The sequence below is a fragment of the Cyanistes caeruleus genome, chromosome 13, assembly GCF_971803275.1.
Source record: "Cyanistes caeruleus chromosome 13, bCyaCae1.hap1.1, whole genome shotgun sequence".
Taxonomy (NCBI): Eukaryota; Metazoa; Chordata; class Aves; order Passeriformes; family Paridae; genus Cyanistes; species Cyanistes caeruleus.
The window spans coordinates 14,733,796-14,756,209 of record NC_141713.1 but is presented as its reverse complement, the minus strand read 5'-3'; the positions used below and the strand labels follow the sequence as shown (position 1 = coordinate 14,756,209).

The following is a 22,414-nucleotide window of genomic DNA, read 5'->3' as shown; positions in this document are numbered from 1 at the left end:
TTTATGTAGTTTAATTGCAGAACAGAAAGCAGGCTTAGATGGTGCTCCCTCCTTCAAGGGAAATTCAATAATTTCTTGAAAATCTTTGTCAAAAATTTAATTTCTGCAATTTACTCTAATTTAATTCAAACAGTTTATTGGGGTTCAGTACTTCGACCCTGCCAAGCTTTGCAGCTGATTCACCCTCATACAAAACAATTAAAATCTCGAGCATCCTTAGTTTTTCTGCTGACTCCTCCTAGCAGCTAGATGAGATGAGTCTTCCTCACTCAAAACAAGGCTGAAATCCTTCATTCCTGGCAGCGCTGTGTTACATAAGGGGCCCCGAGCAGTGCAGGAGGTGCGTGTGAGGTTTGCAACAGGCTCCTGCATTGAGGCTGCCAGCTGTGGGGTGACAGTGCCACCGTGCCCCAGGGGACCTGCTAGCAAGGGGCAGGAGCAGGATGCTGATGTGGGCCACGGCTCTGCAGAGAGCTGTCCCCGAGGACGGGACAAGGGCAGGGAACTGCAGCTCAGACCACATGCAGGCTGGCTCCAGCTGTGCAGGAGAAGGTACAGTCTGGTTTGGTCAAATGGCTGCTGACAGTATGCCTTGCTTCCCACTGCTTCTGCCCCTGCTCCTCAAAGCTGCATACCCTGCTTTTGGCTTGTTCTCCTCCGCCTCCTTGCCTGCCCAGGTTTGGACTCCAAATTCCCTTCCTTTTTCTATAGGAGGCACAGTCCCTGCCAACTTCTTACTTCTGGCCCTGCTCCCAGGCTTTCTGCCCCTTATTAAAGGATAGAAAACCTCCAAAGGAGATCACACTTTCTTTACATAATCTATTTAATAATACTTTTCAAGTAATTCAAAGCTAACTCTCACTCCTGAAAAGATCTCAAAGGACTCCAACAATTTAAAAGACTAAAATCTGTGTTGAATTATTGAATACAAAGGATGACAAAACCCACTATTGTGGGCTTCCACAAATATACCCAAAATACCATAAATGCTGCCAAGTTCAGTCAGTCAAAACTGTGAGTCATAAGTGACTTAAAAGGCATTAGGGCCGAGCACTTGAGTTTCTTCCACATTTTTTTCAGGTCTGACACTTTCTTTGTCCTTTCCATTTGAGCTTTTGGTATATACTATAACCAAGTTCTAAAGCTGTTCTCACAGCTACAAGGGAAAAAAGATCAATGAAAACTTTCCCTAGGAAGAACAACTTAAAAAACCCACACCACATTACATCAAAAAGGTTGGACTAAAACTACAGTAAATGGCAACACCATATCACTGTGAAGCCCAACTATGCACCCTACTGGTGTTTTTCCAAAATGAACGTGAAAATGCATTGTGTTAACTGAGAGGAAGATTTTGATACATTTCAACCCATTTGAGTCAAAGACCTTCAATTAGGCATGCATCTCTGCATTTATTTTATCATTTTTGTATATTGTAAAGTTAGAAATTGTCCAATTTATCCACATCAAAGATGGCACACAGAGAAATCTTGACTAGACCAGAGGCTCTCGATTTTTTTTATTTCTTCAGGCTTCTAGTTGTAAGCAGCAAGGTAATTACTGCCCACTTCTGAGTTTAGCCTACAAGCTAATTTACGTATCACATTTCTCTCAGTGCCAGGTAAACTGTGGTAGAATTCCAACACACATATTGGTATTTTCCTCTGTGCTCCTTACAACTCTTCAATCAGAAAGGTCCCAGAAACAAGAATGCTTCTTGTAGAAGAATAATTTCCTACACCCACAGCTTTGTAAGTATATGTAATAACAACAGTTGCTAAAATGGCAATTCTTATTAATTTTGAGCATCTCCACAGGAGATGCAATTATCTTTAATTAGGTGTCATCCTAAAGCATTACCAAAATCAGGCTCATTCATTAGTCAGGGAGCTTAAAAACTAACAATTAATGGTACTCATTCTTCTCATCTTTTTCCTTGTCAGCAAGGAATTATCTGAAAATAATACTCTGCACTCCAGAAAAGAGAAACAGCTACATAAAAGAGAAAGACACTTTTATTTTCATATGTTCTGCTGAAATTTCTGCTTTCCCTGCACCATAACAAGAGAACACAGTGTTTTCTGACACTTAGGATTCCCACAATTGTTTTAAACCATATTGTTTTATCCTCTAATACCACATTATGAACCATAAGCACAATTATGACAACTGATATTAACTGATTTTTTTCCCTTCAAAGGGCAAATATTTTTTAAAAGATCTACACCTCAGCTCTCTTCCTCTCAAATGTAGTTTATTTCACTCAAGGTGTTTACTCAATGATATTTCTACTAAGAACATTCGACCTTTAAACAAACATTCCAGACTATGTCCTTTGGGTGAAAACACACCGGTTGAGTTTCCTTCCACGTGTTCCCCTCCAGCATGTTTGTTTTGTTCAATGCCATATTTATCCTGCTCATTGATTCTGGTCTGCCAACAATACCTCTCTTTCACAAACTCCCCTCTAATATCCTTATACAAGGTCTTCCCCATTCCTGGGATGCTGAACATCTACTTCACTTTTAATTAGAGTAGCCACAGAAAAGGCAATATGGGTGCCTCTTAACATCAGTGGAACTACAGGTCCTGACAAAAAGTGATTTCAGGGCAAATTCTCCCCAGTTTTCTGAATATTTAGTGTACCAAAGCGAAAAGGTAGGACAGGAAAACATTTAAGAGTTCTATGCAGTGCCTTGAGGTAAATTTAGGGCACTATCACTGGGGTGATAAGCCAACTTTACCTTTTCAATTCCACTTGATACATCTGTACTAGTGAGTTTTAGTACAGTTAGTTTTAAAATGTTTAATATATTTGATATTTAGAAAACTGCGTGTTTGTAGCTCATATGACACAATAGGACTTTGAGGTGCTCTAATTACTACTGTAATATGAATAATAATCACCACAAAAGCTGAAGATGAAAACAGAAGACAGACTGTGCCAACATTAGTGTAAAAGCCACTGTAAGCCCTGGGTAAGATAGACCATTAAGGGAAAAATATAACTGCAAATCTTCAGCTGATCTTGTTAGAAGTCATAAAGTATGATCTATTCAAGGACACCTAACGCCTCATGCCAAACCCACAAAGCATGGTAGCCCCACCAATTTATTAAATTATATTTAATTATATTATACCTTTTTGAAGGTATGGTCTGGAAAGAATACAATCTCATATAGAAAATTCTAGATTATCAGCAGAACCAGAAAATTTATAAGAAAGATTTATGCTCGAAGGGGTCGCTTAAAATCCTTTACCTGACACTTTACAACTGCAACTGCTGCTCACAGAGGTACACTTCCACAAGACAGTACCAGCAGAAGATGCATAACACTGCAAATTGTGCCTTATCACTTCTGTGAGCCCTCCACAGAGCGCAGACACCATTCTAAACACCATCTTAAACAGAAAAGTTTGCAGTGGTAGAAGGAAAAATGAAGCTCCTGTCAGGAAATTTTAGGTGGCTGGGATCAAGTCCAACAAATCCTCCTGACTCATCCATTATCTTCCTGGTTTTGCACTTGTTCTTAAAAATGGTCTGTTTTCCATCCTAAATTGTATTTCTTCACAGGCCCATCTTAAAGCCTTAAAATGCCCTCACAGAATGCACAGCAGCAGATCCATGAAGCAGATATGGCAGAAATTAATAATGCATGTATGAGATTATAAAATATTGGCTACAGAACTTTCAGATTAATGCATCACATTTCTGGGCATGTGTCTGAACTCATTCTAGCTTGTCTGTGAACACTCACAAGAATTCCTATGAAGTGGAGAAATGAAGGCAGGCCAGTTCTGTGTGCTTGCATCCCTGGAATGTTACTGCCTTGCAAGTACTGGATTCTGCAGTAATCAATCATCCAGGTATCCAAAGCTATTTTGTTATATTGCCCAAAACTGTTGCAAGTGAAAGTAGAGGAAATACTGCATCCAGTAGCTGGAAACAGCTTTTAGTTAAATGGTGCAGTATGAAAACACCTGATTTAGGCCATCTCTGCCTTACTTTGAAAGCAGAGAAAGGAAAAGCCTGTAGTTCTCTGTTTGTGCAAGCACTGGTAGATAACCAAGAAAGGCAAACTTGGTTGATTTGGCCAACCAAGTTTCACAGGGATCACATGTTTAAGAATTAAATAATATCCAGTTATAAATTGTGAAAAGCTTTCTAGCAGCTGTTGAGAGTCTTCATTTGGGAGCTCACATCCCTATCTCGTTACAGTAAATGAATCATGATTTCACAAAGCTGTGTTTAACAGTCCATATACAAAAACATGCCTAACAAAGGCCAGCTGAGCACTCAGGCAGCATCCAACTTCAATGTGCAGCTTTGACTGGCAATCATTATTCTGCATTATCAGAGTCAAGTAAATCATTATAATATTATAATAATATTATAAGACACGTTGCCTTCCTGAGAGGGGGAAAACAAAAATTGTGGTTGTAGTTGAATGTTGAACATTTCTCCATGTCATTCTCTGTGCCAAACTGTAGTATGTGACTTCAGAATTTTTCCTTTATCAAAGAACTGCAAGAAACCTCACTGAAAAGCATATTGCTCAGACATAAGTACTGTATATGCCTAACTTACTTTCCAAGCAGATTGAGAAAGCACTTTCTGGTTTCTGAACATCTGAGCAGCTCCAAGAGCAGATCTTCTTGCTGTCTTTTCCCCTTCTTTGTCATTACAAGCCCCCTTTTCCCTGGGCTGTCCTCAAGGGCAATGAAAGGAAACAGATTATACAGCTGCAGATGTCAGTAGATACCAGAAGTTAAATGTCAAACCTTCATAAAAATACAAACACAATTAATTATTTGCTTCCTTTCTATTCATGCAGTGGTATTCACCATGGTGAGACTAGGATATGTACTTTTCAAATTCTCTAGCTCTGAGGGGTGCTACATAAGTATAAGGATAGTGCAGCCAAGATTGCTAAATTTATTACAGGAGCCTGTGATCCCAATAGTATATTGCTAATAACAGTGCCAAATATCCAAAGGCAGCTGCTCTGTAGAGGTTATCCAGTCCTGTATGCTCCCTCACAGAATACTGCAGAGCAATAAGCAAAGGCATATTATACCAGTGGGAGAAGCAAGCTGCTCTTCTTAGATATAGACGAATAACAAACATCCAATATTTCTTTGAAAAATCAAGGAAAACTGTGCCAGAGGACAAAAAGGACATCTGTGCCAAAAGAAACCAGAATCTCTGCAAACGGAAAGTGTCTCTATTGCTGCAAGAACGATGAGCCAGCCCACGCTAACTGCCCTATTCCATTAACGCAGTCTAACCCTTTTTTCAGTCTAAGCACAGCTTATAAACAATTTGTTTTCCATTCACAGCCCCAGACTTCAAAAATAAATTTCTTTGGACTAAAAAAACCCAACGTTCTCCTAGAAGTTTGCTATGACATTTTTGCAAATTCATGCAGTCTGAATTCCAAGGTGCTCACAATCAATCTTTTTTTATTTTACTCTGCATTTAGGTTGAAGACTTGGGTGTTGGGTGCAATCTACTTCATTTTCAACTTTCAATGCATACAATTACATTTCCATTACTTTAACAGCATTTTCAGTTAATATTTTTCCAGTGACTGCAGCAAAACCTTATGCTACAGCCCGTATTTCAATTTTTTTTCACTGCTGAGAGTATCCTGTCAGTTCTTCTACACTAGTATTGGTGCATCCTCTTAAAGTAAACCATCTGCTATAGGCAAATTCCTTTGTCCCCTGCCTGGGCACACTCCCCAGCCATTTGGACAACAAAGATGGGAAAAGGGCTGGAATGGAGAATTCTTTGGGATGGTAAAGAATATTCAAAAAAAGCCATATTTTACTTGTGTGATAAATAACACATTCCTGAATGCCCACCGGGGCTTCTGGAAAGTAGAGGGAAAAAAGTTGGTAAAGGCAGACCTTGACAGGGTGATGATGACATTTTACAACTGTTGTTGAAGGACTGTCTGTGTAGGGTCAGGCCCTGCCCTTGGAGATGTTTGCTACTGCAGAGATGGTACAATGTGACAGGCAGAGTTTAGTCAACAAGACTCTAAAAATTTATGTCGAGATCATACAAAGAGTGACCCTAACCAGTAATATTTTTACATTAAATGCAAAGTGCATGCATGTGTGTACATATGACACATGTGTGTTTATATAATTTATACAGACAGATATGCACATCAGTGTCTGGATAGTGACAGATAAACTTAAGCATGGCTGACTTTAAAAAGAGGAATTCTGCAGCTGCTTAGGCACTCACACTATCTTCTCATCCCTTTATGTAACTAAAAAAGACCTTCTTCCAAAGTTTAAGGAAAGAACTCAGTGCTGTGAAATCCTACTTTAAAGTGCTCCAGCAGCTATGCTTACTGGAGTATTTGAGTAACAGCTCATATATGGAATACTTCAACATTTTTTGCTACTGTTAACTTGAAAAATTTAAAACTTAAAAAAATCAAAAGACCTTCTAAGGAGGCCAAATGTATTTAAGATCTTGCCCAGCCTGCCCTCAACATCTTTAGTATTTGGCCAGTTGCACCTCTGGGCTTATGGAAATAAAGCTGTGTATTATTGCAACACTTGCAGACATTCTGTCTGCATCACTTCCACGCAGATCAGCCCCTGCTCCTCTGGAATACTCCTCAAGTACCTCCACACCGAGCTGGCCTGTCAGACTCAAGTCCTGCTTGGTGAAAATACCAACGGATGGACACCTGGAGAGAATCACACTGAGTGAAAGGCTTGAGGCTGAAAATCTTGAAAATCTGAAGGCCTTAATTATAACTGTGGCTACCGCCTTTGTGCAAAAGTTACATAGATACATAGATAGATAGGAAAATTGATCTACATGAAAAATCAGACTATTTCAGGAAGAAAATATTTTTCCATTCATTTCAGTGCACAAACAAGTTTTAAGAGCATGTGGAATACTAATCCCATCCTTAACTTTCTGTAGTATTGCCAGGCATGGATCAAGGAATCCTGTTTCTGAGACTGTAACATAAAGTAAGTGTCTGAAGGTCAAAGGAGACACTTCAATTTCTTTTGCTAGAAAAAGCAGCAAGAAAAATTTCTGTCCCCACCAAAGACTGCATACTGACACTGACTATACCTGCATTATAGGATCATTATTATTTCCATGAAATGATTATATCTTTGCAGACATGACAGTGGTGCCCACACATAGACAAGATTTTAATGACAGAAAAATCCAAGCAGCTTTTGCAAACAGAAACAACAGATTTTGTTTAATAATAAAAATCAAATTTTAAAAGCCATTAGAATTAATTACCCAAACTAGTTTCCAAGGGTAAACAGTTCTGGTGAGGCAAAAAAAAATAGCAAAAGCCAAAAAACCAAACATCCAAAAAAAACCTCCATCAACCTAATAAAAATATGAAAACAGACATGCTACTAGCATATACATTCTAGTGATATATTTGAAAAGCCACTCATACTGACACTTCTGTTATTTGCTATTTTTAAGCACAAGGCTGAGAGCCTGCAATAGAAATTGTTGCAGTCTTTGCTTCCTCATATATAACAAGTCTGCCTCTTTTTGGGCACAACAGTGGAGAAAGGTCAAACAAATAAAATCTATCAATAACAGGAAAACAGATTGAGCAATATAATCTTAACTTCTACTCTAGAAATAAATCTGGGAGGAATTTTTGGCATGAAAGATAAATGCAATTAGACTCAAAGCCAGTTTACATTCACTCACATAAAATTCTTTTGGACAGAAACAGTTATTTATTACACAAGTATCTAGTGCCTAACAAAATATTCAGGTATCTAATCTAAAATAAGAAACCTTGAGTTTTCAGAAAAAAAAATTAGCATTGACCTAGAGAAGCTCACACTTATATGAGCATAACTCTTTTCCCTGAGTCATCCCATCAATTTGCTTTAATACAACACTGATCATCATGTGGCTCCATACAGAGTTCAGTTCAGAAATTGAGACATCAAGGGAGCTCAGAAGTATCTGAAAAGCAGGGATAGTGGTCATGCTAAATCATCTCTGCTTCCCTGCACCTCTGGCCTAGCTGAAGGACAAATAATTGGACCCTCATTCTGCTTGGGGCTGCAGCTCTCTGGCAGGTGGGCACTAGTATTGGGAATAAACACATGACAATTGCATCCTACGCCACCACACAAAGAGGAGCTGATATTATGTAATCTAAAGACAAACTACACAATGGCCTACATATCTTTTGACATTTTAAGAGATGATGGACCTGACAAGTCACAGTCATCCACCAAGTATAATGGTGGTGGAGTAATCAAGCAGGTATTACTCTAACAAATGCCAAAGAGTGTTTCAGTACAGCTATATCTGCCCAAATTCACAGTGCCATTCTGAGAAGAAATAAAAATAACCTAAAACATGCACCCAAAAATGTATTTCTAATTAAAATTAAATGTAAACACTGTTGTCAGTTAACATCCTTGGTAGACTTAAACTGGAGCTCTGAATTTGTTGAGAAACATAAATCAATCAGTCTGAATCAATTCAGAAACACAAATCAAGGTCAATCACAATTCAGAATTTAGCAAATTAAATTACTTGTTCATTTATGGTTAACTTCCTTAGGTTAATCTTAAGGCTGCATAAGCTTCACCTAGTATTATGCTTGAGACTTAATAATTTGCCTTGACATTTAGAATGGTTCTTACATAAAACTTAGGTTTGTTTTTAAATAAAAAGCAAGATGACTGAATAAACAATGCTGAAAATATACTCCTTTTCCCAGAAGAGTTACAATCTTGGATCAAAGTCTTCCAATTTTTCTTCCTCTTTCCATAGGTATTATATTTCCAAACTTGTTCCAAATAAGCTCTTTTTCCTCTGTATTTAAAACTATTAACTATATACATTAAAACCAGTAATAAGTATATTTCTGTTTTTTTCTATATATCCTTGACCCATAAAAATACACATGTAAGATATAAAGTATTTTTATTTCATTAACTGTAAAATGTGTTAACTGCTTAAATATTCCTTTTTTAAAATTATTTAAACTATCTTAGATAAAATAAACTGGCCAAAACTGTATGAAGTCAGTACTGTGTTTGCACACCAACAGATTAAATTATAATAAATGGGTTACAGTACAACAACAATATTGTGAAGCAAGTCTAAGCTAGCAGAGAGGATTTAAATCTCAGAAACAGCTGCATAACAACCACACTTCTCTGAACAGTAACAAATTAAGGGCATCTACAAGACTCCAGCTGTGCTAATGAGTGCTTCCTTCCACATCCACAGAGATGATCAAAATACCTGCAGGACTTTTTAAAGAACATGAATGCTCTTACATCTCCATCCTAAGAAATTGAATCTGATACATACCATTTCTGTTATTATTCATTTCTCGTTTTACTAGTTTTACAGACACATATTTAAATGAAAATACTCAGCAGGAAAATCAAGAAAAATGAAAGCATAAAAACTGAAGAATTTTATTTAAAAAAAGAAAACAAAAATCAAATTACTGAATAATATCTACTCAGAAGTCATTTGTAAGATGATTCAAAGGGAAGATGACTTTAGACTAGATGAAATTAAATAAAAAACTGCAAGAAATCCATGCTTCAGTAGAGACTAGACTGCCTTGCTCAGCAATATGCTCCATGACAAGTTAACCAGTATAGTGCATTATGTTTTGATCACTACATTTTTTTTCGCTGGGGGAATGGGGCTACTCACAGCAACAGTTACCCAACACACTGGTAAGGACATCTCCAACAACAAATTGATTCTAAGCCTGCTGTATGCTATAAAAATCTACCAAGGAGATTGGGGAAGTGAAATAAGGATGTCATCACAAACATCCATTAAAGTTAATCACTAAAGCCTCTAAAGAGCCTTGAAACTTCACCAGAAATTATAAAGCACGTGAAATTGCTGGTAAAAGCAGCAGCAGCAGCAGCACAATGACACAGCCACTGATGGGGAGCTGCTCCCCGAGCGCTCGGGCGCACACGTCCCTCCCTGCACACAGAACATGCCGGGCACACACCCCCACAGAGCATGCGAGGTCAATCACTCCATCCTGCTAATGAGAGCAGGCAAGCACACTGAGAAATTGCTGCAGCTCCTCTGTGAGGAATCATATAAGGTATCACGCCCCGTTCAAAGGCATAACACTTACTACACTGCACTAAAAATTACTATTCCAGGTGAACATGTGTATTCCCCATCTAAAGAAGGCAACCACACATTAGCTAATTCTCACTTTCGCATTACCTCTTCATTTTATCATGCTTTCCACAGTGCTTTATTGAGACTGCTCTTTGTACTTAGCTGTCTTTCTTTTCCCCTCTTTTTGCTAATCTCCTACCCCACTGTGTTACTCTTGTGTTTTGCATGCTGGCATCACAGACCTCTAAAGCATTAGCACACAGCGACTGTAGCCAACATCGCTTCATTGGCAGTATATGGCAAGAAGAGACAAACAATGCACCTGAAAAAGGCATTGCTAGAAAGGAATGGGAAAGCGAGGAAAAGAAACCTGCGTTGCTATAACATCCGGCAAAATTATTCCTTGGATTTTAACTCCAATGCAAACAGACACTGGACATTTTCTGTTTTGCTCCAGCTGCAGGTTAGCTGAACCTAGCTGTGTGCATGTTCAGTGAGAGAAGGCTAGCACCAGCTGCCTCCAGCACTGGACTTGTTCATATTGGAAATAACTGCAGTGCTCTGATTTCCAGGACAAAATCCTTTGTCCAAAGGGTTGATTTTAGCATGAATGGTTTGAATCTGTATTCCTTTAAAAATACACTTTCAAGATGCCGATTTCAGTAATTTCTCAAGTTCAATCAAAGAATTACAAAACTAAAAATAAAAAAAAAGGTATCTTAGATATAAAATTCATTATATGAGCTCCTTACAAAAGCTTTCACAGTCTCTCTTTCGGTCATTCCCAGAAAACTTCAGTGCTGACTAAAAGAAAAAGAAAGGAACGGCTTCTCTCCATCTACACATTGTAGGGGTGGTCAGTGTTTGTAGTGCTGTAAGACCTGCACAAAATCTGCCATACAGGCAGCAACCACAAGATCCATTCAAACACCTCTGAGCTGTCACACAGCCTCCCAAGGTAGCTCACACACCAGTGAGGAGGACGACTCCCAGGGCTCTATCAAGCAGGGCAGTCCCAAAATGCACCTGCATCCCAACGTGACCTTCAGAAGCCCTAGCATCAGTGCAGCACTTGAACAGCTTGAGAGCCATATGCAGCTAAAGAATCAAAGGTTAGTCACATCTTACCTATTATTAGAAATAGATTGTAAGGTCCTTGAGAGTAAACACACCACGTTTGCACAATGCCTAGTACAACAAAAACCCTGTCGACGAACCGGGCTCGGAAGTGCTATTTGGGGTAGCTTGTACAAAGCCAGGGGTTGTTTCAGAGTAATGAAGATTAAAATGTGGATGTCATGGAACATTAGTACAATAAGCTCAATCTACAAAGTAGTAGGTATTCCAAATGTGCCTCCAAGAGCTGATAATGCTATTCTTTATCTTCTCTCCCTTTTTCTGCAATGTAGGCAATGAGTACTGCAACATTTCTGGGTAGAAAACAACCATTTGCCAATATTCAACATAAAATACAGGCATATTTTTTATACATACCACTAAAACTGAGTTTTTCAAGGGCTAATGTCTGGCCTAGCACAGCATGATGATACTCCTCTAAAGAAGAACTGAAGGGCAATAAATCAGATTTTACTTTGTTTGGGTAGACAGGTGCTAATCTAACTAAGTGGTACTGCTAATACATGGAGAGGATAAAGAAAAGAAAAAGGGTTCAAGAAGTTGAAAATGGATACACATTTTAAGGGAGTTGCTGTGCTATCACTCTGTGGCTTAACATAACTTCATCACTTTATTTCCTCACTTGCTGCCTTAGCAAAATGGTAAAAGGAGGCATCACTTAGAAACCCCAGCATCATCCACTTAAGACAGCAGAGGTATCACTAAGAAATAAAACTGAGTTTTTGTCAGCAGTCCTGCAGATTCTCACAATTTGTAATCAGGAAGAACTTATACCTGAAGGGTGTTGTGAGCTTAATACAGGTGAGGCAGGTATGGGATGTTAATATAGGTATGCAATGCACCAACTGGGAATTGTGTGCTTTGACAGTCTCACACAAATCATAGAATTGCTTGGTTTCAGAGAGACCTTTAAGCTCACCTAGTTTCCACCCCTCACAATGGGCAAGGATGCCATCCACTAAATCAGGTTTCCCAGGACCCCATCCAGCCCAGCCTCGAGCCAGGGACTTCCAGAGCAGGGACATCCAAGTACCTGAGGCTTGCAATGGGTCACTGCAGCAGCAGCCCATTGGATATGGTTCCACAGGCAAGGAGCTCTCTTGCACCCTTAGGTACATCACCCATATGAGGAGCCACAGGTATAACCAAAAGCCATTAACAGCACAAACTTCAGATTTTACTAACTGTGGTGAACAACAGACTTGGCAGTATCACCTTGCCCAGACAACCCTCTGAAGCCACCCATGGTAGTCCCTCCCTGGCCTCTGCTGAGATTTTACACATGCAAAGGGCTCTTCACTGGTTATTCCCACCCTTGCAAAGAATAACCCTATTTTTAAATGAGCCTCCCTGTTTAACATAGCTCCTACAACTTGTCCCCAGCTTCAGGTGAAGTCACAGTAAAGTAGTAAATATAGCATTGTCATGTATTGAATATTTGTATGGGCATACTGCATCAAAATGCAGAACTTCCCCACTGGGGACCCATTTATTCACTTGGAGAAAAGAAAGCATAACTTATTTTTTATGTCTTTCTGCTGTTAGGATTTTTCCTTGGTAAGAAATTGCTGAGTGAAACCTTTAAACAAAAGGTTCCCAAAAATGATTAGTTTAGGATGTATGTGGACATTACTTATTTTAAAGTGAAATCCAGCAACATTCAGAATTATTAATGGATCTCATTACATGATGAATGAAACCAACAGTTCACTGGATGCTGTCAGCATATAAGTTATCCACATACTTAAATATGAAACTTTTCAACTTTGCTGTGTATAAAATGAATATATTACAGCATAAAATAGTTGTAAAGAGAACATTTAAAAAAGCTACTTTGTGTTTTAATTTTTAATTGTGTTCTGTATGCCAGTGCCTGAGTTTTTACTACATGAAGACTCTTAACATGAAAAATGTTCAGTTCTGAGAACACTCTTGAAAGACTTAGGCATACTAATTTACTCAATTACTTCTTTAGATCTATTTTAATCACAATTTGAGAACAATAAAATCACACTTATACAATATCAAGAAATATTTCATTATGATTCAAAATTATGTAGCAGCAAGAAAATCTGTTTTAACTCTGATTTGTCTGCTTAGCTATTTAAATCTGTGTCATCCTTTAACACAAGACCTCAGAAAAAGTGAACTTCCTTTCCTGATCCTAATTATCAATACTTATCTATTAATGTATGAATTTATACATGTACATACTCTGCACATTTGTATGCTACAGATACAGACTTGCCCATTACTATCTGTCTCAAATCTCTTTGCAAAGGTTTTATGGCATGCAAGAAATTCTTTTTACCGTTGGCTATAATCTTTTTTTTTCTTTGAAGGCCCCAAGAGTGGAGATAGATTTAGATAAAACTCCTTAATAGGACCACACAGACGAAGACCCATATAGCAGAAGGAAATTTTGCTCACTAGGAGAATTTGTAACCTTCAGCAGAGCGATGATTGCAGCGGGATCGGTGCTGTGACAAGAGTTAGCACAGACACACCTAAGGCAGCTGGAAATGGGGCAGCACAGCCTGAGCACAGCTCCCTCACACGCTCCCCAGCCAGGGCACACGGCCGTGCAAGACTGGCCGTATCCAGAAGTATCTGGGCACCACACAACACACTACATCCTAACTTCAGTACCTCCCTGAACAGCAAACAACAAGCTCTTTGTCCCAAAGACAGCGCTGCAGGACTTCACAATTAGAAACAAAACTGTCTTGAGGAAAAAAATACCAATTATGCTATTGGCATCATCTGTGGAAAACATCCCACTGAAAGACAACACACTCAAACCACTGCTATGCCTTAAAGATGTTTCCCCAAATCCCATCTGAAAATTACAGTGATATTGTTTCTAGCACTATGCAATGCCAGACAATATCTTCACATCACTATTGATTTCTACATTTTAAAGACAGCACGTATTTTTTAGCTCTTTCATCCTCGTATCTCATAACCAATTTATAATTTAACATATTCTTTGACATTGTTTAAGTATTTAAACAGTACATTATTTTAGTTTATCAGAATATAATTTGTTTTGACCAAATTCCCTCCAGTTAGTTAGGACATTGTCACAGTTCTTTACCATGATCACACTGAAGTTTCTGAAATTGTAACACAAACACATCTACCCCCTAACCAAAGAGAAGAGAAAAGGAATATACCAGCACTGCCTAATTGTAGTAACTATCACCTGTAATACCAGCTTTCAAGTGCTATAAGCATATACATATTTTAGATAAATATATTTCCTTTTCTAGCACTTTATTATAGCCATGTGCAACTGAAATAGTTTTTTGGGTTTTGTAAAAAGCAATGTTTGACTTTAAACGCAATATCCAAAATCTCAATATAAAAATAAAATTTGAAATAATATTTTGGTTTTTATGTTTACTCTATTTCTAGTCAATTTCTAAATCTTACACAGGCAACAATGTTCAAATTTGACACAGAAATTTCTGTCTCATGGTCACTGAAGAGCAAGAATGTAGTTGTACATCACTGCTCGAAATATTTGGCAGCATAGCAAGGCAATAAAACATTAAGTACAATACCTTTGCTAATCTGTCAAACAGGTAAACCCAATGCAAGAAGCAAAATGCTTTATTAATAAGATTCTCTTAACTTCACATAGGATAAATGTAAAAGGTATAGTACTTACAGTGAATTCACAGAAATCAATGCTATCAAGGCTTTTGCTTCTGTGTATTCTCCCTTTTATTCTTCTTAAAGAGGGCTTTCCCTGACTTACACTACAGGTAGCACCATTGGGATTTTCGGAAGATGGAGTTACCCTGCCAAACAAAAAGAGCCACATATCAGACAAATAATACATTATTTTATTTGCTTAGAGTAAAAACTTTACAAAGGAAAACACATTACCATGCTATACATACAAGAGATGTCAATCCAAGTGACAGTTTTCAATCACTAAGTGCCGAAATAAGACCACAAGTATGTAGAAGTCTAGCTCACATCAAGACCATACTGCCTGCAGATCTTGTCAAAAACATCCTGAAGTTATGTTTTTTGTACAAAAGTGAGTAGAATCAGAAAAAATATACATTATAGAAAAACATATTTAACTTTTGAAAATTTAAAAGGACTATTTTTCTTTACTTCTTTAGTGGAAACCCAAGTCCTGTGATACACATTGACAGCTGTCAGTTAAATCACCAGGAGGCCTGGCAGTATCTGGCTTTTTACCTTTTCCAGTTTGAGTGCTGATGGTGCTTCAGCTATTCTAGCAATGAATAACAACCAACAATAATGACATTAATAGCATCTGTTAAAGTTATAGGGGTAATATATTAAGCAACTACACTCGATAAGATTTTTCATCATATTATAATCTACACATAGTCCTAGGGGGAGTCCATTACTAAAATATTTGGAGGAAGCAATCTATATTTCAATGAGCTTGTTGGAAATTGTTAATGAGCAGAACTAAGTGGGGTTAATAATTAACTAAGTGTATTAGGATTTGTGAGGTGAATATTTCAAATACAAAATAGTCCGTAGTCAGACTGGCACTTCAGGACAAGGAAAACTGTATTCCAGCAAATACACTCACCAAGAATTACCTAAAAACCTCAAATCCTCATGTCCAAATTTACACTTATTCCATATTATTTCTCAACTGCAGCCATAGATTTCAAAAGTCAGCTTAAATAACATGTATTTTTTTGCATTTCCCTAGTCCTTACACTATTTCAGTATTTCTCTCAAAAACCATTAAGATTCCTTACACAAAAAAAATACTGTAGGACTTTTTTTTAGTTCTTTTACTTGGATTAATGGCTTTAGTATGCACATAAATGTTTGTGCAAAAAAAGAAAGAAAGGTGGAGATGTCTTAAACATATGCATCACCAAAACAGGACATTGCATAGTGGGCCACATCAACTCCTGAAATACACAATTGCAAATACAAAATACAATAGCCATGCTGAATACACTTGTTTGATTAGTGAGACTTCCAGGTCTACACACCATCATGGATAATATGCCCATGGGACAGCTAGGGAGAAGAAGTTATCCAAATATACCCAAATTTGAAAATAAAAGCAAATCCTTACAAATCTGTTATTCAATTTATAAAGATAAAGCCCTTCTTTTTTTCTTTTTTTTGAATTACTGCAACTACCAAATCACTAATTTGCTTTCAGATGCCTGATTTTTTGGGGTTTTTACACATGCACTCTGACATTCATACAAACAAACTTGCTCTAAGTTCTCTTGATAATATAGTAATTTGTTTAGATGATTTTCCCCCTTGGGTTATTTTATTTCCAACTTTAAACTGCAAATTTCTACCTGAAAACATAACTATAATATCTATACATCTTAATTACAATATGAAACTCCTGCTGAGACTGCACTGGATTTTTTTGTCTAGTCATATATGGATTGAATTCTAAGAACCATGCCTGTCTACTACAGTAACATATTTGTTCACACAACAGAAACTTCAAGAACACCACGGATTCCCTGCTAAAATGCCTTCAGGAATTACCAGGACAGATTTCCAAATAAAGACAACTGCTCAGCCTCTATATTGTTGCACAGACAGTGACATTTACAATGACAGCACGTTGCTATTGTGTGTATGTCTCTCTGTAACAGAGTGCTCCAAACATCTCTGCTCAAGTACCTAACTGAACACGCTCTGTGTCCATGGCAAATGCAGATGCTGGAGCCCTCAGAGAGATCCATTGTTCCCCTACTGTCAGAGTCTCTGTTTATTCTCTGTAAAGGGAATCTAAGGGAATCTTTGAGGGTTGCCTACTCCATTACTTATAATTTGGGTTAATTAATCTTCAAATGCACCTCTGATGAATCAAATGCTTGGCATCTTACATTTTCTCCTTATACTTAAGAGAAAAGAGTGTAGCAGCTATAAGCTACACTGGGCTTTTCCTTATTTTGAATAACATTTCAAGCCATTTACTTTAGGGGCTTACCCACAAATGTGCATTTCTTTAAGCTGCAAGTCTTTTAATGTTTTCTGATAACCAAAACCCTTTATTTAAAATAAAAAAGAAAACTATTTACATGGAAAAAGCCCAAACAAATAACAGGCTAATCAAAGTTACATAGTTTAAAAAAAAAGAACTACACTAGTGGTATGCTTAAAAGGCCCTTCTGTTTAGGAGCTTCACTCTTTACAGCCACTTGAAAAAATGAACTTGCTGCCACTGGAGTCCAGCTATCATTTCATTCTGCTGGAGAACAGATTATGGCTGTTACTTGTTAGCTTCTAAGATACAGAAAAGTCTTTTTAAAGTTAAATGTAACTTTCAATATATAACTATACGAAAAAGAACATTACAATTTGTCTATTCCCTCCAATCCTTTATAAAATCAATAACTTCTTTACCAGCAAATAAAGTATTACTTAACCAACCAAAGAAAACCAATCAATATCATTAATATTGGGAATTGGGAAGCTTTACACTGTATGTACACCAAAGGAAGGATCTGAGGCCAGATATCCATACTGACAGCATCACGGGGGTTTTTGACTCTGTGGTTGATGAGGAAACTTTGGGACAAGTGCAGACTAATTAACTACCAGCTTCTCCAGTGCCCCTACTCCTCCCACAAAGGGAGCAATAACAGACCAGCAATAACATTTCCTTTAGCGAAGGGAAGCAATAACAGACCTGAGACAGACTTGGAACAATTTTACCCAGGCTTTGCAGAATGCAGGATGCAAAAATGACACTTTCAAGAATCCATTTCCAGTAGCACTCATGTAATACTGCAACAGGAACTCCTTCAAATACTAGATATTTCCACAGTGAATACATCTCCAAAGTTCAGACTATAAAGTTGGAAAATAAACCCACTTGAGTGCAAACTCATGAGAAAAGGTCCAAAGTGTTTCGAGACTGACTCAAAAATAAATTATTAAAAATCTGAAAAACATATTTTTTAAATCCTTCTCTCTTTTGAATCATGCTTTGTGTTCCCAAAGCGTTCACTGTAATCAGAGAAACTATTCTTTTTAAGTGAATACTGAAACTATAATGCAATGCTCCATGGTTCTGGCATCTGAACCTTAAGTTAAAAAAAATACTAATAAAATTTCCTGCATCTGATTACTCCTTTCAACTTTTATTTAAATTCCTGAATATATATTAGTACAATATTAAGAAAAGTGAAGTTTAATATTAAGAGTGAATTGCTAAGTCACTGTAATGCCTGCATCAGGAGTATAGAGGAATTGTCACAGACAAAAGGAGAAAAATATATAAAAACCCTTTTAAAATATTTGCAGGCCATCAACTACTTTAAAGCAAGTACTCTTGAACAAAAGCCTAGGAATTAGATGTTCAAGGCAAACTAGGGCTTCAAAAAGTAGAATATAGCATAAGGATCTTTGAAGGTAGTGAACAATTCCTGGTGCCTTCAAATTTGCTGGTTTTGTTCAAATCATGTGTTTAATATTCTGGAAATACAACACCTTTTTAATGGAGCTTATCACAGGAATCCTAAATTAAGGCATCCAATTCATTAACTTCTGAAAATTTTAGTCAAGTAAAATTGAACCATTTTGTATATCCCACCTGGAGTCTGAGGCTCTTATTTATTATACACAATTCTTACAATGGTTTCATTGACCTTGACTGCTTCCTGATCATATATCAGATTACATAACCATGACTCTAAATTATTTCTCTAGTTTGTAAAATAAGCAAAAAACCTAAACTTTCACTACCTGTATTCCACTGACAAGCATAGTAGCCTAACAAAATAATGTACAACAGTGACTTCAAGGTGAAGTGTCATATCAAGGGCTAATAACTTAATACATATTATAAAATAATCAGATGGTATGAGTATAATAAAAGTTTATGAATAAAAGCTATATTTATAGTCTACTCAGATATCATTACTATTTATAACGGATTTCAATATTACCTATTTTTTTAAAAGTTAAATTATGTCTGGAATTACTAATGTCATTTTAGTTTCTAGACAGACCAGTTACATTGAAAATCTTTCAAGAACTTCATAAACTCTCTTCTTGTTAAGTGATAAGAGTTCTGAACAATTTTATAAAACTTAGCGCCAGAATGATTAAAAAATTTGTCTTGAAATGACACATTTTCTGTGTTTGTTTTCCAAGTGCAGTACTAGCACTAGAGTTAATGCAGACTGCACAAGGTTTTGACAACTATGCAGCCTCAACATGACTTCTAATGGTGACATAATTATTACATTTTTCATATACTGCAAGTTGCCTGCCTATCCTATAAAGAGCGCATTTAAGTTCTTGTAGCAACATCAAAGGCAAACTTCTCAGGAAGTTCTGCCTCTGATAGCTTCACAGATCTCAGCAGAGAGATGTATAAAGTTCCCATAATTATTCTACCTCCCATTAGGAGCCAGGTTTCCTCAGCACCACCGAAAGCGAGGACGCAGGCCGGGCTCAGCTCGGTGTGATCACTGGCTTCTGGCTCAAACATAAGGCTGGAAAAGCTGAAATTTACTCCCACTGATCAGACTGGAAATCCTAACAATTGTAGTTACTCAATATTAGTAGTTTTTTTGAAAAAATAAAAGGTAAGTTTGAAACAATGCTAGAGACACCAAGCATTCAGTTGCTATGCTGAATACTTGTGCACCTCTGCAAGTATGTTGATTCTAAGGATGGTATCCTGCCTCCCTTAGGGGAAAAAAAAGTATTAATTAACTTTCAACATAAATAAAGCTTTACAACAGGCTAAACTGAAAATCTTATCCTCATTTCAAACAATATTAACTGGAACTAGTAATCAAAAATGGAAAATACCCATTCTGAGGATCTGTATTTTTCCATAGAGTTCTGTAGAAACACCAAGAATATCAATCTTTGATGTTTTCTTTCTCCTGCAATAAGGTGACATTTTCCATTATTTAATTATACTAAATATGACACTACTTGGAACATAAACAAACAACGGCACTTTTCTCCCTAGGGATGGTCCTAATGATAAAACAGACATTCTTCATTATAAGCCTGGGATTCTACAGCCAAGACCCAGCTTAAATACAAAGACTCTGAGACAACAAAGCATTCAGATCATTGCTTAATTCCAGACATGCTGGTTACTCCTCACTGATTTCAAATACTCCTACGCTTGAAAATAAATGTGCCTGTGCAGTATTTTACAAGAAGCAGCTATCATTTAACATCAGGTTTCTGTATCACACATTCTTTTAACAATATCACCAAACAGGGGAACTGGATTCTGTCAAATTCAAATACAAATTTAAATTCTGTAGTGCACTGCACCTGCATTCTTTTCTGTAACCTAGATTGCCTCAGACAACTACCTTATCTATCTATCTATCTACCTATCATTCTTAAAAGAATGTAAATATGGAATAGTCTCAGCCATTTCCATAATCTCCCCAATGAAAACTTATCACAAACTGAGCTTTTCACCTTTCTTCATGATGCTGCACTCCCCTGCACCAAGGGGAGCAGCAGGGGTGTTTGCCAAAGCACAGGAACTCTTTCAGAGTAAAGGCAAATGCTGTGAGAAACAGAAGGAAATGTTAGTGAGAAGAACTATTAGAATGGATAGGATATCCTGTTGGGGGTTTTGTTGTTGTTTTTTCCTTTTTTGTTTGTTTATTTATTTGCCTGCACTGTTCTCCTTGCAGCAGAGAAACTTAACAACCAGTTTGACAAGAAATTATAGTCTACCTGTGTAGCTCCCCTTAATAATGTGACTTAGCATTTCCCTATTGAAAAAGGACTCAGGTTGCACATACTAGGGTTTCAGTAAATATTTATAAAAATTTACTATTTTTAAACTACTCCCAATTCAGCTGTCAGTTTTTTTCTTAACCACCTTTGCAGATGTTAGTTCCTGCTGCATTCAACCTGTACTAGCAGAGTTATGATGGTGGCTTTTGTATCCAAATACTGTCCCTCCAGCAAGAGGATTAAAAACATCCTACTCATCTCGTTTAGGCTCCTACATATTAGATTACAACACTGCACACACACAGGAAAGGGTCTGAATCAGCAGTTCAGGACTCCAGCAGCTTCCTCCAGCATTGAATCCAAAACTACTGCCCCAAGTAAACCTCATCATAAAATTATAAACTCCACACAAAGCAGGTTTCTGTCTCCTCCACCTCCTACTGCAAGCCTGTGGCACAGCTTTCTTCTCTCTGTTTAATTGCCTGGTTTATTCTTAGTCACTTAATAACTATTTATTCTTAACCCATCATGAGATATTGGTATTTCATTTGTAGCTCTACTTCCACACATCACAGAATAGGACTTAGATTTTGGTGAGGGGGAAATCAGGGGAAAATTGGAGTGGCAGATGCTCTCTAAAGAAATAAAACATTGCTGTTACCTTTTTCATTTTCTTTCAGTAGGATTCTGGTGGATTATCTCCACCAACAAAAGGATGAGTATTTTAACCCTTTTTTTATTAAATTATGGCTTCGTTTCCACTTACAGTATGGATTCACACATCAAAGACCATATGAATTTCATTGGTTAAACAGAATTTTTTAAGCTTTTAAAAATAAACAAAAATAGATTAAAAAGCACCCTCTGACTATATACTGAGTAGATTTATGTGTTTTCTTTAGGTATTTTGGAGATTTACAGTGATACAATATTGGGCTATGCTTTTGGTTTATGTACTGTAAATATACACAAACACTAGTTCCACACTGATTTGAGTAAAAGCAACGTATTTTCTCTCTAATGTTCAGATTTTCTTAATGCATTATTTGATACAGATTGTGCACAAATAAGAAAAAATTAACATGACAAAGTATCTTTAAGCACTTCTCTAAGTGCATCAGAGAATAGTATTTTATCCATAAGCATAAAATCTATCCATACAGGTAATGCCTAATGCTATTAAAGTTCTTAAAGAAAATGAGAATACATATCATGTCACCTATTAACAAGAATATCGCAGAGACATACTTTCAAATGCTCAAGTAATTCACACATCTCCCTAAAATTAAAAAAAAAAAGCCTTATTTTTCTTTAACACTTTTAGTCAATTAAATCTTCACACAGCATTGCAGTAACATGATGTCAAGTTGGAAATGTTATGAAATGCAATGCTTGTGGTATGTATTAGTGTGGAGC

General features: G+C 37.1%; 1 protein-coding gene across 9 annotated transcripts in view; it reads right to left on the bottom strand.

Moving 5' to 3' along the window:
- Positions 1-22,414, bottom strand: part of TJP1 (tight junction protein 1) — a 159,699-nt gene that overhangs the window by 134,747 nt on the left and 2,538 nt on the right. For all 9 annotated transcript variants that reach the window (XM_086849069.1, XM_086849072.1, XM_086849071.1 and 6 more), the window contains one exon: positions 14,958-15,090. In XM_086849069.1, coding sequence (XP_086705195.1) covers positions 14,958-15,090 — 133 coding nt within the window. The remainder of the gene's footprint in view (positions 1-14,957; positions 15,091-22,414) is intronic.